This window comes from Sturnira hondurensis, unplaced genomic scaffold (assembly GCF_014824575.4).
Source record: "Sturnira hondurensis isolate 20B ecotype Veracruz unplaced genomic scaffold, ASM1482457v3 Scaffold0018399, whole genome shotgun sequence".
Lineage (NCBI taxonomy): Eukaryota > Metazoa > Chordata > Mammalia > Chiroptera > Phyllostomidae > Sturnira > Sturnira hondurensis.
In genome coordinates this window covers 717,982-735,262 of record NW_028091030.1, presented here as the reverse complement: position 1 = coordinate 735,262, position 17,281 = coordinate 717,982, and the positions used below count along the sequence as shown (strand labels likewise).

The 17,281-nt window shown below is 53.2% G+C and overlaps 1 protein-coding gene across 4 annotated transcripts in view; it reads right to left on the bottom strand.

Annotated features, from left to right (window-relative positions):
* Positions 1-5,043: 5,043 nt before the first annotated feature.
* Positions 5,044-17,281, bottom strand: part of ALKBH3 (alkB homolog 3, alpha-ketoglutarate dependent dioxygenase) — a 38,785-nt gene continuing 26,547 nt past the window's right edge. For all 4 annotated transcript variants that reach the window (XM_037069057.1, XM_037069058.1, XM_037069059.1 and 1 more), the window contains exons 9-11: positions 12,679-12,777; positions 5,369-11,688; positions 5,044-5,227 (exon numbers count right to left, since the gene is read on the bottom strand). In XM_037069057.1, coding sequence (XP_036924952.1) covers positions 11,596-11,688; positions 12,679-12,777 — 192 coding nt within the window. In that variant the 3' untranslated portion in view covers positions 5,044-5,227; positions 5,369-11,595. The remainder of the gene's footprint in view (positions 5,228-5,368; positions 11,689-12,678; positions 12,778-17,281) is intronic.

The window sequence follows — 17,281 nt, the reverse complement described above, 5'->3', positions numbered from 1 at the left end:
AGGGACCACAGTGGGATGGGATTTAACGGAGAATGAGTTTATTTGGAGCACCTAAGTCACGCCGGTCACTGACACTCGGCACTTTGTACCTATCATCAGTCACACCCATAAGTTTACCCTGAGTCAGGCATTGTTATCGTCGAGCTGTAGTTGAGGCACTAGGCTCAGAGATGTTAGGGAACTTTCCCAACACCACACAGCCAGGCAGAGATGGAGCTGGGATTTGATCCAAAGCTCATCGGTCGCCAAAGCTCTTCTCCTCCACCAGCAGCTCCTTTGGTGGTGAGCCCTGGAGCTGCCCGGCGACAGGGGCCAGGGTTCAGTGGGAGGATGGACAGGGCACAGAGTCTGGACTTCTGACTGGGAGCCAGGCTCCACTTCCCGACAACTTTTCTAGACAGAACCTGGGTGTCCCGGCCCACACAACGGTCAGGGCGTGGTGGGACGGGGGAGTGTGGATGACATCCAAACCCCTGCCTCTTCCCGAGGCGGTGGCAGGAGACGCCCCAGCCCTCCAACGGCGGCAGGCAGTCACACCTGAGCTGGACTGGGGCAGGAGCGGCCTGAGCAGCAGCCGGCCACACCGCCAGCCAGGAGTCCCCAGCGTCTGAGACTGAAGATCACCGCTTGCAGATACAAAGCACAGAACCACGGAGGCTCAGCTGATGGGGGTCGTGAGGCCGGAGGAAACGGAGCAGAACTGCCGGCTGCCAGAGCAGGAAGGAAGCTTCCAGATGAGCTGGGGCAGTGTTTCCAGACCAAGGGGTGTGGCTTATTAGTGGGCAGCTCAACTGGTGGGCAGACCGGGACTGGCATTTTTAAATGATGTACAACACAACCGAAAATATCAGAGTAAACACAGGGGATAAAGTGTTGTTTCACGAAGCTTTAGTTTTAGTTAAATTATGTATGCAAACTTTTTCCTTTATTTATTTATTTATTTATTTTTTTACTTTGGGTTGTGGTCAATAAAGCTACAAAACACATTAAGTTGGTTTGATCCCTGAATTTGGAAGATGGAGAAACTGGGGCCAAGGTCAGGGAAAGGCTCTGCTCAGGGGCCACGGGCAGGGTGAGAACCCAGACGGTTCTCTGATGCTGGGACCCGACTTGCGTTGGCACCCCAGGCCGCCTTCCGGCCCGATTTCTTACTCGTCTTTCCACCTGAGCCACCGTCAGCCTTGCCATCTCTTTTGCTGTGCCCAGGCTAGAACAGGAAGAGCCCAGTGCTTCATGGTGGGCGCAGCAAGATGGGGGTGTGGTGAGAACACTCTCAGGTCCTCCTTCCTCTTGGCCCTTCCTCCTCTGGCTCTTTCCCTGCCTCCTTTCCGCGCCCCCGCCCCTCTGTGGGAACCCCCCTCATTGGTCCCTTCCACACTCCCTCCCGTCTGCCTCCTCAACGGCCCTGTGCAGTCGCTGCCTCCCACTCTCTCTCGCCCAGGCTGGGCCCTCTGCCCCCAAGGCCTTGTCCTGGACCCATTGACACACAAGTCACTCCATCTCCACGGCAGTGAGACCTGCCCAAAGTCCCTGGTGAGCACCCCCGCCCCCCGGTGGGAGGACTTCTTCACAACTACGCACTGTTTGATAACAGCAGCTCCAGTACTCAGACAGACGGACATGGTCACAGTTCTTACAACAACTCTGGTTTTTTTCAGGCTGAGAGATTTACCAAAGGCCTCCGGGCGTGAGTGGAGGAGCCGGCGCTAGACCCTGGCCTGTACGGCACCAACATTCACACCTCAGCCCCACCGGCCGGCCTGACCCCCGGCAGCCTTTCCACCGAGTGTCTGGGTTGGGGGGTNGTGGGAGGACTTCTTCACAACTACGCACTGTTTGATAACAGCAGCTCCAGTACTCAGACAGACGGACATGGTCACAGTTCTTACAACAACTCTGGTTTTTTTCAGGCTGAGAGATTTACCAAAGGCCTCCGGGCGTGAGTGGAGGAGTCGGCGCTAGACCCTGGCCTGTACGGCACCAACATTCACACCTCAGCCCCACCGGCCGGCCTGACCCCCGGCAGCCTTTCCGCCGAGTGTCTGGGTTGGGGGGTGGGGACGACAGTACAGGACTGGCAAGCATCTCCTACGTTAGGTTGCAGTAAGGAGAGGGACACTCCTACCGTAGGAGGGAAGAATGTAACAAAGACAGCACCCACCCTGCTCCCAACCCTCCCCACTCTTCCCAGAGAGGGGGCTGACTTCTCCGATGACGACTGGGAGAAGGAACTGGGTGGTGCGGTCCCCCTCCTGCCCACTTCCAGATCTGCCCGCCTGTGGACAGTGTGGTCGCTGCCCAGCTCCCAAGTCCCCCACCTGGGGGGGCACTGGGGAAGGGCCGTTGTCCACCTGCTGGAGCGGCCCTGCTCCCCACTGGCAGGCTCGGTGGGTTGTGGCGATGCTCCTGGCAGCCGGCAGGGCCGGCCGTGCCATTTCCCTGAACAGGGGGCCCACAGCCTGCATGTGGTGAGCAAGGATCAAAAAGCCTGACTGTGGTCATGGATAGGAGCCAAGGTCCCTCGTCCACCTTTGCCAGTAATAACACTGATATTTTGACCTCGCAGCTGAGTCCGGTGTTTGTTTTTCTTTTGCTTCAGCACTTGTGGGAAGGAGGGGTGTCACCAGCCCCAGGAAACCCAGGCCACGTGCACAGGTATCTCTGCTTGGGCTCCTGGCGTGGTCCCCACAGGTCTTCTCGCCTCCGCTCCCATCCACTCCCTCCCTCCTAATAAGTGTATTTCCCTAAAAGTCACCCTCTGGGTTCTCAGTGGCCCCCCACCACCAGAGCCCTCTGCCTGAGATGTCTCTAGGGCCTGACCTGGACCCAACTTCCTCTCTTACCATCTCTCCTCCAGCTCAACACCCCTACACAAGCCCTGGACACAAGCCACCTAGGGCCCCTACTGTTCATAAGCCTTCGTGATGTCACTATGCAAGGTCCTCCTCCCTATTCTCCAAGGGCCTCCTCCCCCATGCAGCCTTCCATGACTACCCTCCCTAAATTCCATCATACGTTCCTCCAACTCCTGTAGCATTCATTGTCTGGACCCCTCATTTCACACTCACTTTGTCACTGAGGTTTTTCAAGTGTGTGTCTTGTTTTCTTAACAACCGACACAACCTATAACAACAGTGCTAATGCTGGCGAAGATGTACTGGATGCTTGCTTACTCTGTGCGGGGCACGGGAGGGACAGCTTCTCCTTCTAGGAGGGGAGCTCTGCAGAATACTGAGGGCGGGGCCTGCCACCTCACCGGTGCTCAAAGCACAGCATGAGATTTTCAGATGCGCTCGAACACTTGGTAGGAGAAAAAGTTGGCACAACCTTGCTGGAGAGCCATTTACATTACAAATTCAAGGCCTTAAATAATACGCGTCGCCTTCTGAATCTGGGCCAGGACCCCACTTTTAGAAACATGCTTTAAGGAACAGTAACAGAGGCTCAGAGGCTCAGGTACAGGACGGCACAGAGGTGCAGGGCTGTGCTTCGGTTTGTTCAGCTGCAAGACAGGGATAACGGCGGTACCTAGTCCACGGGCCGCTGTGAGGATTAACAAACCGTGAGTTAATACATATAAAGCACTTAACACAATACCTGGCACCATATACAGACTCTATAAAAAGGTTACTTCTTTTTTAAAAAAGATACTTATTTATCTATTTATTTTTAGAGAGAGGAGAAGGGAGGGAGAAAGAGAGGAGAGAAACATCAGTGCTGAGAAACATCGGTCAGTTGCGCCCTGCATTCGACTGGACCTGGGACCAATCCTGAAACCCAGGCCTGTGCCCTGAATGGAACCAACTGAACTGGTGACCCCTTGCTTTGCGGAATGACACCCAACCGACTGCGCCATGATGGCAGGACTGTTACTTCTTTTCACTATTTAAACTGAGGTCTGCATGAGGCCAAATCCTGGGCTCTGAGCTGTAACACCGTCCTGCCTCCCACCATCCACTCTTGCAATTTCCAAAACCAACAGAACGGTCACTAATAACAAAAACAACACCAACATCAACATGGTGGAAAAATCCAGCACAGGGGCCCCAGCTGGTTACACATGCAGCGGTACACGGCCACTCCAAACCGTGTTACGGCACAATAATTAACGGCACCAGTGTACAAAGCACGCAGAAAAGGGCCACAAGAGGATGAGCACAGGGTCAAGGTCCTTCCTTTCAAGTAGGCAGATGTTTAGAAAGAAATTCCCTTTAAAAGGTAGAGACTTGTCATCTCTGGGTGGTAAAGTTACAAATGACTTTGTTTTCTTTTCATCTTCCTTTTTAGCTTCTTGTGAAGGACACACAACTAACTCCTTTTGTGGCTGGGAATAAAAACACATCTTGAGAAAGAAAAATAGAAGCCACACCAGTTTACTTCCGCCTGTAAACACGGGGATCGTGTCTTCCCTTCCAACATCCCCTGCGGCATCTGACACACCATCCGTGGACACAAAAGCCCTGGTCTCGAACCGAACTCTAGCCTGGCAGTCTTGTTTCACCTTCCAAGTCAAGGCGTTCTGTACAGAATTTCAAAACGGCCTGCAAGGACAAGAAAACAATGTGACCGGCAGGACGCATGTCAGCCTGGTTGGTGACCCGCTTGCCCGGAGACATCAGGAACTGACCCCAGGGGAGAGGAGGCGGCGTCAGGCCAGGATGGTGCATTAGGAGACCAATTACCTGGGGAGCATGTGGCAGGGCTGCCGAGAGAGAGCTGAGCCTTGCCGTGAGACCACTTCGGCATCTGGGGGCCTCCTCAGCTTGTTTCAGAGACCTTCCCAGGAGACGCTTAAGTGCAGCTGGATCTTAACATGATCAGCCTCACTCAGGACAATTCTCATTTTGCCCANAGGTCCTTCCTTTCAAGTAGGCAGATGTTTGGAAAGAAATTCCCTTTAAAAGGTAGAGACTTGTCATCTCTGGGTGGTAAAGTTACAAATGACTTTGTTTTCTTTTCATCTTGCTTTTTAGCTTCTTGTGAAGGACACACAACTAACTCCTTTTGTGGCTGGGAATAAAAACACATCTTGAGAAAGAAAAATAGAAGCCACACCAGTTTACTTCCGCCTGTAAACACGGGGATCGTGTCTTCCCTTCCAACATCCCCTGCGGCATCTGACACACCATTCGTGGACACAAAAGCCCTGGTCTCGAACCGAACTCTGGCCTGGCAGTCTTGTTTCACCTTCCAGGTCGAGGCGTTCTGTACAGAATTTCAAAATGGCCTGCAAGGACAAGAAAACAATGTGACCGGCAGGATGCATGTCAGCCTGGTTGGTGACCCGCTTGCCCGGAGACATCAGGAACTGACCCCAGGGGAGAGGAGGCGGCGTCAGGCCAGGATGGTGCATTAGGAGACCAATTACCTGGGGAGCATGTGGCAGGGCTGCCGAGAGAGAGCTGAGCCTTGCCGTGAGACCACTTCGGCATCTGGGGGCCTCCTCAGCTTGTTTCAGAGACCTTCCCAGGAGACGCTTAAGTGCAGCTGGATCTTAACATGATCAGCCTCACTCAGGACAATTCTCATTTTGCCCAAAGCCTCTGGGCCTACGCTTGCTCAGCGCCACAGAGACACGGGCACCAGGGGAGCCTGCCAAGGGCAGGGTCACAGGTCCATCGGTCAGCCGTAGAGGGATCACCGCCCAGCACGAGCATTAGAGTTGGGGGTAGCAGGGCACATGGAATGGGGCATATTACTAAGCACATTACCGCCAGGCACATTACAGTCACGCTCTTGACCCTCATAAGACCTCAGAGAGGTGGCTGCTTCTGTGTCCACTTCACAGCTGAGAAGACTGAGGCTTGGGGGATGACTGACCGGTCTGGGTGGCTCAGCGAGGAAGGGCAGAGTTGGAGTGGAGCCCAGGTCTGCCTGACTCCAGCTGAGGATCTCTCTCCACATGGCCTCTGGCATTAATTCTGACAGACTCGGAAGCTGGGCAAGGGCGGGGGTGTCATAGCTGCTCCCTAATTTCACCCCTGCAGGCAGCACTGTGACTCTAAGAGAGGCCTGTCCCTCCACGCCCGCCCCCGTGGCAAAGGTAAACCTGGGCCAGGCCTGCGTGAAGCTGCCCGAGTTGTCCAGCTAACTCCCCTCATTGGCCAGTGCAGAGCCCAGCCTGCACTGTTTGGGCAGGAGGCTGCCGAGCTGGTGGAAAGACGGTCAACACCACTCCACTGTGACCTTCCCAGGCCGTCTATGCCCATGTTTCCCCTGGTCGCCAGGTTCTGCTTTTAGCTGGGGACCCCGGAGGAGGTCACAGACCCTCGGCGGGGTGGGAAGCACACGGGCTAGCACCTCATCTGGGTCTTCACACCCTGGGTGGTCCCCAGGTGAGGCCTTGACTCCCCGGCCTCAGCTTTCTCATCTGTCAAATATTGCAGGTAGTCCCTAACCTACGCCCTGACAGGACTTTGGGGCAACAAAGGGCAAGGCACGTCCTCTCTGGCCCACCCCTCCCAGCACAGGGAAGCCTGGGGGAGCAGGAGGCCCTGGGAGGTGAGGAGCCCATTCAGACCCCACCTGATTTTCGCCTCCAGGCTGGCTGTCTTCCTTTCTCCCTCACTCTGGGTGAATAGAAGCTGAAGCCTAAAGTGTATGTGTGGTGGGGGAGGGGGTGGAGATGTTGGGAAGAAATGGGTGGCTAATCCCTCGATACGTTTTTGGAGGAAACATTCCAGAAAAGTTTAACCAATGAGTTTGAAAGTTTAAACCTGGGGCTCCCCTCCTCTCCCTGACTTTCCTGCCTGGGTGGTCCCTGCAGCCTCAATACCCCTGGGTCAGAGTTTGGGAACCCCCCCGTGACCTCCTTCATCCACCCATCCCACCAAGATTCTTTAGAAAGGGAAGATACAGCCCCACCCCTCAGAGTCACTTTTGGGGGTGTGCAGGTTCCCATCTTAGGTGGTCTCGCCCATGCCAACCCTATAAGCACCAATAGGGAGGGCAGCGGCTCCGACTCAGCCATCGGAGGGCCACAGAGAGGCCTGGGGAGTGCCTTCCCGCTTCAGCCTCTTGGGAGGACAGGACAGGCAGCGCTGCTGTCTCCACCATGAACTGCGGCAGGAACGGCTTTGGCCAGATCCAGCAGTGAGGCACCTGGATCGTCACAGGCTCTGCGTGGCAGGTGCCTGTCTCCACGTGCTCACCCACTCTTCCCGCAGGGGGTGGATAATGGCAACCAACTCACGTGGCCCTGGGCCCTCTAGATCTGGTGCCAGCCCACCTACTCCTCCAGCCTTTCTCTCCATGGAGAGAAGCTTCCAGGCTCCCAGGCAAGGACCGGAAGTCTCTACCATTGCTTCCCACCAAAGGAAACACAGTCCTTCCAGCCCCACAGGACTCCAGCTCCTGCTGCCCCCGCTGCCTGGGGCCAGGGCTAGAGGAGGCCCAGAGACCACAGACTGCCCGCTGACAGGTCACCGCGCAGGGCTCTTCCAGCTCTCCTGGGACACCTGATCTCAGGATCCAACCAATCCTCTAGGACTCTCGGCATCATCGTCTGTTAAAGGTTTTAACACAACACAACCCTAACCCTCACAGGGCCACTAAAGGTTTTCAGCTTTCCTTCCCTCTCAGAAACTTAGAACTTGCATCCAGAGTTAAAAGCTAGCTGGGCCAGAGGCCGGGATCCTGCCTGAGTGGGCCCACGTTCCTGGAGGCCACATGAGAACAGGGACTTTCCCCGGAGAGGTGGCTGCTTCATCCAGGGAGTGTGATGTCACATTGCCATGGGGGATGACAGCACAGAAATAAGTATAATGACAATGCTGTCACACATACTTTGCTCAGCTCCCAGTTTGCTCATTTGACAAAATAATCTTTTAGGTAATGCTGGCTGCAAAGGTACTGCCTAATTTACCCTGATTTCCTACACTGCTCTTGGGTGCAGGCTCTGTGCCCAGCTTCAATGCTTAAAAGCAGCCCAGCCCAGTGCCTGTAATTCAGCACGGCAGTGGAAGGCACCAGCTGGAAAAGCACCATTAGTCCGTGTGCCACCCTGATAAATAAACACCATGCTGCCTCCCTGTTGAGCCCCAGACACAGAAGCATCTGATCTGGGACTGGATTCCAGCAGCACAAAACTGACAGGGGCCTCATGTGGGGGCTCCTTCCAGGGAGAAAAGGGGGAGGAGGGAAGAGGACCACTGCAGACTGGGTCCCTCTGAGCAGAGCGGGTGGGTGGAAACATGTATAAGGAAAGACTTAAACAAACAGAATGCATCACTATGGAAACATTCGGCTCTTTCAAAGGCATTGTGAAGAAAAATGATCAGGAATTCAGATTCAATACAAGTGTTTATGACCAGAAAAGGCAAAGTGGGTCTCTGATACTCTGCCTCCAGGTAGAAGCTGCCAGAACTCAAGGGAGAAACACGCCCACTGGGCAGGGCCCTTGGTTAATCAGGGCTGGCTCTGAGCCCTCCCACTGGGGCATTCTGCCCGTCACAGCACCCACTTAACTCTTGGGGTTGCCATGACACAGTTCAACAGAAGGCGCCACTCACGGGCCAGATCCGGGCAGACCTGCCACGCACCAGGACGGGGTCAGCCACGGAGGCAGCAGGGGGAGAGCGCCGACAGGAAATGGCGGGTCTGTGAGCTGCGGCCCAAACTTGCCAGGAGCCGCCAATGCCACCTGGGTGAGTAGTCCAGCAGACAGTGTGGGCCCTGATCCCCGTACGGGGATGCACTCTGGCAGCAGGTGCAACTGTTCTGACCCACGCCCCAGGCACGTGCCTGTGTACGGCCTGAGCCACTGTCTTGGGCTGTTTGCCGACTGGTGCTGTGCAGTGTTGTGAAGAAGCCCGATGTGGAGTGTGCACACCATTCAGTCCCCAAATGTACTCACAGGTAAGAACAAAGGGAGGAAGGGACCACTTATCGAGCTCGGAAAGTTTCTTAGATGTGGGCAAGAAGCACTCGAGTCACTTCCCAGGAAGGTTGAGATAAGAACTTGTCTACATTGCCAGAAACTAGATTCTGTCCCTGCCTACCCTGCCCACCCCCCGCCCAGCCAATGTGAGCTTCCCAGGCAATACGACCAATCTGGCAGCACGGTTTCCGACTGGGAGATGCTAAATCGGACAGGAGAGATGAGGTGAGATGCCTGCACCGATGCACTGGGAAGCCGGGGAGCAGACGGGGCGGCTGGGCCGTCAGCTCCGCCGGCAGGCACTGGGAGTGTGGCAGGCTCCCCGGCTTGGCAAGAGCAAGCCCTGAGGCTCAGGGTCCCAGGGAGGCTGAGTGGACCACTCTGCCTACATTCAGGCAAAAAGCAGCTTAGGGTTCAGCCTGCCATTTGAGTTCTGGCATCTTTAAGTCCTGTCAAGTTTCTGAAGCTTTTGGAAACTCAGCTGCCTGGCCCCTACAAGGGCAATGGCACCTTTCTGCAAGGCTGTGGAGATCAGGGACTAGGTACAGAAAGCTCCGAGGACACCGTGTGGCAGGTTATTAAGGCTAAAAGAAAGAACAGCTAAAAAATGAAACTTTTTTTTCTCAAGCTACAGCCATCATATTTGCTTCCTCTGCTTCATGGGTCAGAGCGTGAAAACAGCTCCCTCTCACTCCCAGCTGAGGCCCACCACGGAAGAGACCGGCGGCAGGTTGGTCTGGCGGTCAGTCCCGAGCGCGGCCGCCCCTCGCCGGGGCCTGCAGTTCCCGTCTAGCCCTAGCCCCTGGGCTCTCACTCTGGCCACTACCTACTCCTCTTTTCAGAAGGGACGTTATTTAGTGGTGGGGAAATGGCAGTCCTGGCACTTGACAGCAAGGAACAAAACTCCAGACTGCGCTCTCGGGTGAAGGAGCCCAGGTGGCGGCCCCAGCTGTCTGCTGTCGAGCAGGAATGTGCTTCCCTGACAGACAGGCCAGATGAGCGAGGGGATGGGTCTGCAGCTGACGCGGGGGAGGTCAGGACCCTGCATTAGGGGGGCTGCTGGGAGGCCTGGCGCCACCTGCCAGTTCTCTCCTGTCTGGGAATGGAAGAGGAATTTCCCGGCACCGTGGATCCAACTCATAACCAAAACTGGCTGTGCCACGCTGGCCAGGTTTTGTGGGTTTTAATAGAAAAGCTGGGAAGGACATAGAGGTTTTATTTTTCCGGTGATTTGTACCTCCCTCACAGGAAGTCCTGGTATGATGCTCATACTTTATAAACCTTTTAGGGTTTCTCAGAGAAAGGCAATGTACACACGCAACATTTAAAAAAAGGACAAAGGAAAGGTGGAGGGACTCCAACGTGAGAAGCCAGCTTGTTGGAGAGCCTGTCAGAGAACAGAGCCTGGCCAGGCACGGCGTTACGTCTGAGTCCTGGGGAAGGGCCTGCCTAGTCTTTGGCACTTGGCCATGATCATGGGATCATCAATCTTGTGGCACAGAATGGAAACAAGATCAAAAGCAAGAGGGCTCTGTAAGTTTCCCCCATGGGCAGCGAGGGAAACTCTAACTTCTTGCCCTATTTTCATCCACTTTCTTTCCCTCCAGTTTTCCGTATCTCGGGCTGGAATTCATCTGGCCCAGTGCCCCGAAGTCAAGAGGTCAAGACAACACGTGCTCTGCTGATGCAACAAGGGGCAGCCACTCTGTTCTGTTTTGGGAACCTCAGTGACACCACAGACTCTACCCCGAGTCTCGGGAACTTGTGTCTGGGAGAACACTGAGTCAGAAGCAAGCCTCAGTCACAGGGCTGCTGCCATCGAAGGGAGGAGAACTATTAGGTAACTGGGGCTGTCCCCTGAGGAGTTGCTCTGGCTTCGATCTGGCTTCGATGTGGCTTCGGCTGAGATGACTCTAGCAATTCTCCAGGGGAAACGAATTTACGTGGAACAGCTGTCACTAGCAGGGCATTTGCTGCTCTGAGTCTAAATTTCTCATGAGATCAGTCAAGTATTCCTCTCTTTGAGGGGACCGTTTTCTCCTGTATTACAAGTAGGTCCAGGTGGTGGCTTGGAGATACCCAGCCTGGAGAACACGACCCTCTGTCTTTATTCCCAGGCCTGCAACCTGACTGAGCGTCCTGCGAAGGCTGACCGGCAAGGACAGAGTTAAACATGGTGTTCCCAGAATCTGCAGCCTTCCGTTACAATAGCACGTGAGCCAGAACGTTACAGAGCCCAGGCCGCCCGCAGCAGAGCTCTGTGAAACTGCCTCTGTTTGGGTTTCAGCAGCTGTCTGCCTACGAAGGCTCCGGAGTCCCTGACGCATATTTACATCTCCTCTTCACTGAAGTCACGAGGAACAAACACGTGTGGATTTATACCAGGGGCAAAGGCAATTCATTTTTCTTCAAACAAAGCAGGGGACAGCAGGGGAAAAACTGCTTATGGACAGAGTCATCTGTGAGCACAGCCACAGCAATTTTCCTAAACAAAATATGTGATTCCAAGATGTGATTAGGGATTTCTGTTTCCCCAGTAAACATATTATGACCATGACCTGCTGGCTGGCACTGAACAGGGCGGTAATGTGGGTAGTCACTTCCGCCCTCATCTTCCAAACAGCAGGCCAGGGAGCAGCTGGACCGGCCTCTCGAAGTTTCCCCACGGTGCACAGCCTGCGCGGTCTCCGCACGGCTTCTCTCTCAAAGGCTTCACATCACCAGTGCGCCCCTCCCGGGTCTGCGTAGACTGTCCGGAAGGTCAAGTTTATCCTCGGCTCTCTGGAGTGGTACTCTTTGGGCACCCGATGCTAGGTGGAAATAGAAATAACTCTGACATAAATACACACACATTTTTATTTCAAAACTATTTGAAGCTTATTTATCGGTACACAAACATATTTCCATCTCACCCTCACTCAGATGAGCAGCAGTAAGATCTCTGGGGTCATGGAGAAAGGTCTTCTCCTCCGAAACAAACCCCACCCCACTCCCACCACGAGATGCCAACAAAGGACATTTGGGTTCTGCTCTTGTGCTAAGTGTCCTCACGTTAATTTGTACACCTTAAAAATGACCTGCCTTGCCCTGGCCGGCATGGCTCAGTTGGTTGGAGCTTTGTCCCGTAACCAAAGGTTGTGGGTTTGACTCTAGGTCAGGGCACCTCCCTAGGTTGCGGGTTTGATTCCCGACCCCTGGTCTGGGTGCAAACAGGAGGCAACCAATTGGTGCTTCCCTCTCACACTCACATTTCTCACTCTCCCTTCCTCTCTCTCTAAAAGCAATAAAAATGTCCTTTTTCACCAGCGAGGATTAAAATAAAACCGAATGGCCTTTAACACGGCCTGATCTAAGCCACAGAGCCATGCAGCTCAATACTCCAGCCACTAGTGCTCAGAGGCTACTGGGTTTGGACTCAGTCCAAACTACTGGCCACTGGGTATTGAATCCAGGGTATTGAGCCTCAGTCCAGGCTACTGGGTTTGGACTCAGTCCCTCAGCAAATGGGCCACATTCAAGAAGACCCACAGCCACGTGTGTCCAGTGGCCGCTGCGTTGGGCTGCACAGACATCGGACACCTCCGTCACTGCGGAGTGTCCCCTGGGACACTGCTGCTGTGGAGGCTCAGTCTGACTGCCAGTGGTATCGAGTCCTTGGCAACAATGTCGCTTCGCTGCCTCTTGCTCCTTATACAAGCAACTTGCTTTGCACCATGTTTACTACAGAAATGAATTATCGACAGTCAGTGGGGAAGCTGCCTCCACATGAGTGCGAATCCACATTACCTGCACGTTCTCACCTGCCAGTCAGCTTGTGTAGCTCCTTCCATGATTAACAGGGTCCCGTGATCCAAGGGTATCTTCACTCGCTCCACATACGTGTAGTCCCCATTCTCTTCCTAGAAAACAGCATTTGCTGCATTGAAGTGTGCAGTCGCCACGCAACAGAACGTGACTCTGGCCAGAAAAACAGACACCTCTCCTCGGCCGGACCGCAGGGTCACTGCCTGCCTCTGTCACTTGGCAGCCCTTTGGCCTCAGGCCAATTATTTCACCTCTCTGTACCTCAGTTCCTTCCTCTGTAAGACAGGGGTGATGGCCGCGCCGGCCACACAGGGCTGTTGTGGGCCAAACTGATACAGGATGTGGCGATCGCTTGGACACTGGCACCAAGTACGTCGCTGTAAGTGCTGTTATTATGTCGCATCCAAAATGCAAAAAAGCCCATTCTCGCCCATGAAGAATAAAATTCACTTATACAAGAACTCTTTACATCTGCTTTATGCTGTACTCCGTGCCTGACATAGCACGGGAAAACGGGCTTTCAGACCGGACCTGGAACGATGATTTCTGACGGCCAGTCACAATGTATGCTGATTCACTCATCGGTGCCTAGGTTCACACTAGTCACAGCTCTTCCTAAAGTCCTTCGGTGCTTTGGAGACACATTCCTGTTCTAAACTCCTAACAGTCAACAGTAGATTCACCCAGAGAAGGGAGCTCTGACTCAACCAGAACAGGGCTGCAAACGAGACTTGCTGTTTGAGTCTTGGAAAAGGGATCGCAGTGCCTGAACACTTCGGACACGAACGCCGGGTACTGGGCACCGCCCCCTTCTCCCAGGGAGCTCCAGGTCATGTCATGTCCAGCACCGCAACGAAGCTCCACCGCACAGCCTGCAAAGCAGCCAACAGGTGGGGTTGCTCCCCCTGCACGGCTGACAGGGGCCTCAAGCAACTTCCTCGCTCACAGCAACAAAGAGCATGTCGAGAGCGAGACTGGGACAGCACCGAGCTTCCTGATTTCCTCACCTCTATTCTGGGCAGATCTGTCCATTCACATGCTTTACTTAGTTACATCTGGGTGAGCGCAGAATTTATTTCATTGCAATACTGTGTTTATGTTTATTATTGTAGGGGTGCTTATGAGAACATAACTGTTTACAATGACTTCCCCCAGGAAAATGAAAATCAAAACAATAATGAACTTGCATAAACAGTCTAAGGTCCAGGCCCCAACCCTTGGCAGTGGCTTTGTAAGCAAACTCCTAATTTTTACAGGCAGGAGATAAGAAACAATATTTGAAATAACTTTGTTTCAGTGACTGGTTTTAATCGGGTCTTCCACCTTTCTCTTCCAGTAGTAGGAAAAAATCAAAAGCATTCCCCTCTGACCCTTCCCCCAACCAAAGAGCAGTGGGAGGGGACCCTGTCCTCCTCAGGAAAGCTCCCTCTAAGGAAAGCGGATGACTGTCCTTTGGGACAAGTGCTCCAGGCAGAGCAGATGTGCGTGAGACTGCAGGGAAGACATCAGAAGGGGGTGCACTCCCCACGCGAGTGGGGCCCGAGGCTCCGTGACTGAGGCTGCGTGAAGCCGGTCAGCAGATCGAGGCGCACACAGTGGATGCAGAGCTGCTGCTGCCCACATCCCCAGGGAGTGGGACGGGGTCTTAATCTCTCAAGCACAGACACCAGGCCAGGAAAGGGAAATGGAGCAGAGCAGGAAGGCACTTAACCACACGAAGATAATCCGGAGACGAAGATCTCACAGAACAGCAAAACCAGTGTTGGGGAGAAGGGGGTGCTAAGGCTGGTGGCAGAGAAAAAGTGAGCACTATAATTCAACCTGGAAACATGAAGCAGGAACAGACCTGGCGAGTGAGAGAGACGTCCAAACACAAGAGGGAAATATCGGCACTGATGGAAAGAGGTCAGCACAAGAGCTCTCCCATTTCACTGAATGCTCCCAAGATGTGCGTTTTTCAAATGAGAGAAAGCCCCAGGTTGGGTTACATAAATTATGTCCCGTGTAACCATCAGTTGGACCGGACAGTAGAAGAGTGTGAGCCTTCACTGGGGAGGGAGCGACTCTAATCCAGTCCCCAAAGCAGACAGCAAAGCACAGCAGCCCTACTGCAAAAGCTGACCCCATTGCTTTGGGCTTGTTACGTGCTCCTCCGACACACTGGGCTTGGAAACTGCACTCCTGATCTGCAGGAGATGGAAGAGAGGGTAGGATTCTACCAAGGGGGCACAGAGCTCACACACGCCTTCTTCTCCTGAGGCCACAGAGGCAACAGACTGCAGCGCCGCCGCTGAACCTCACCATGACCCATGGAGACTTTTCCAGCTCAGGAGCAGATACAGTGCCGGGGGGTGGGGGGTGGGGGGCTCCCGTGGCTGTGCGTGCAGGCTCCAGCCGGTACACGGACAGCAGCGGTGGAAGCTCTGGTCAGAGTGTTAGAGAGGTGCGTCCACGGTCAGTAGCAAGACTGAGTCACCAGGACACGTCCTGTAACCCTTGGGATTCACTCGGGTCTTTCTTTGAAACAAAACATGTCCCTGTAAAACCCAAGGCTTACAATAAAATGTTCCATCCCTGATCCCTTTATCGTTGCTGTACTTGGTTTTCCACGCACTTGAAACCTCACAAGTAAGTGAAAAAAGGAAAAATGTGCCGATCCTCGCTCTCCCTCCCTCCCAACCACAGCCAGCTCCCTTGAGAGCTTAACCCCGCTTCCCACCGCCTGGCGGGGCTTCCCGAGGTCCCCAACTCGCACACCCACCTCACCGAGGCAGAAGCCTTTTCGCTTCCTTTAGAAAAATGCTGTTTAGGGAAAACTGTCTGGGTGTACATATTTTATTTTAAAATTTGTATTTATTGAGTTTAGATGGAGAGAAGGGGAGGGGGGAGAGAGAGAAATATTGATTTGTTGTTCCATTTATCTGTGCACTCACTGGTTGACTCTTACACGTGCCCTGAAACAAGGATGGAGCCTACGACCTTGGCGTATCGGGGTGATGCTCTAACCAGCTGAGGAAGTGGCCAGGGCCTCTGGGTGGATTTACTGTCTCATTACTGACCACCCACAGACAGGAAATCTAAACATTCTTCTTCTCATTGGAAAGATAACTCCACATTTGATGAGATCTGTGTAGATTTTTCACATAACTACTCCTTCCTTGTCCTTAAAAGTGTCTTAGAAATTACTCATCCATGCCTGAAAATCATCACTGGCATAGTTTTTCTTTCTCCTATAACATTAACATAATTTTATTAAAATATAGAATGCACTTGTAATTACTCGGTCAGTGCCTGCCTTCCTACTTACTGATGAAATGCATGACGGGAGGACTATGCTGTCTTGCCCTTTCAAAACATGCTCAGTGCCAGTTTTCACACACATCAAGAAATATGTGCCAAACGGCTGAGGGAAAGCACCAAGAAAATACAAAAATCACCTTTAATCCTATCACTCAGAGTTCATACAGCACATACAGGGATAGTCTATATACACAACTGTGCACTCGACATTCTAACACTGTATCGGGAGCACTTCTCTATGTCTTAAACACACAGTATTTTGAAAATATGGCTGCATGGACTCCTTTCTCTGACCACACCCTTCTTCACCCTCACAGCCATCTTCTGACCACCTGTCCACGGCAGGCGCAGCGCTGGTAGTAAGGGTACAGCAGGGATGCCCGTGTCCGGAGACTAAATGCTCACGGGCAGGCACTATTTAAAAAAAAGAAACTGCTACTGCATGTAGAGCTTGGACGAAATATTCCCGAGTCTCTTTCTAGGATAAGGCACTTTGAGTGACACCACCAGACTGCCTTTTTAAGAAGGTTGCAGCAACCGACAAAAAATCGCATCACGAAAAATCACAGCAGCTATCACCCGGCCACTTCGCCCACACCAAACACAATCAACGGCGCTGGAGAAGAGAGTCGGGGAGAAGCGCAACTCGTTCCCCAACAGCAAACTCGTTCCACTCTTCGGCAAACTCCCACAGGCCTGTTCACTGTTCGCGTTTCTCCTGTTGTGATCTCTCTGCTCACGTTTTTGCTTTGTCCATTGTTCTACGAAACGTTAACGTTTTTCTTATTGATCTGTAGCCGCAAAGAGTGAGATATTTGCCTCTGTCTGCCATTCTTTCTCATTTTCTATTTGCCTCTGTGTTCATGACAACAACTATTTTCTCATTTGCTATGCGCCCTCCGTGTTTTTGACATGTAACCTAGAGTGGCCCCAATTTTTTAGAGTCAACTCTGCTGACCTTTCTTTGGCTTTCCTCTGCAGTTTTTTTAATCCTCACCTGAGGACATGCTTACTGATTTGGGAGGAAAGGGAGAGGAAGGGGCAGAGAGAGGGGAAGGAGGGAGGGAGAGGGTGGGGGAGAGAGAGGGAGGGGGAGAGGGAAACACAGACTGCCTGCCTGTCCTGACTGGGATCGGAAGCAACATGCTGGTGTACAGGACAATGCCCAGCCAACGCCCCTGAGCCACCCAGCCAAGGCTCTCCTCCACAATTTTTATGCCGAGAAAGTCTATTCCCACCCTGAGGAAAGTTAAATATACAACTGCGTTTCCTTTCAGTTAAAAAGAAAGGAATTTACAT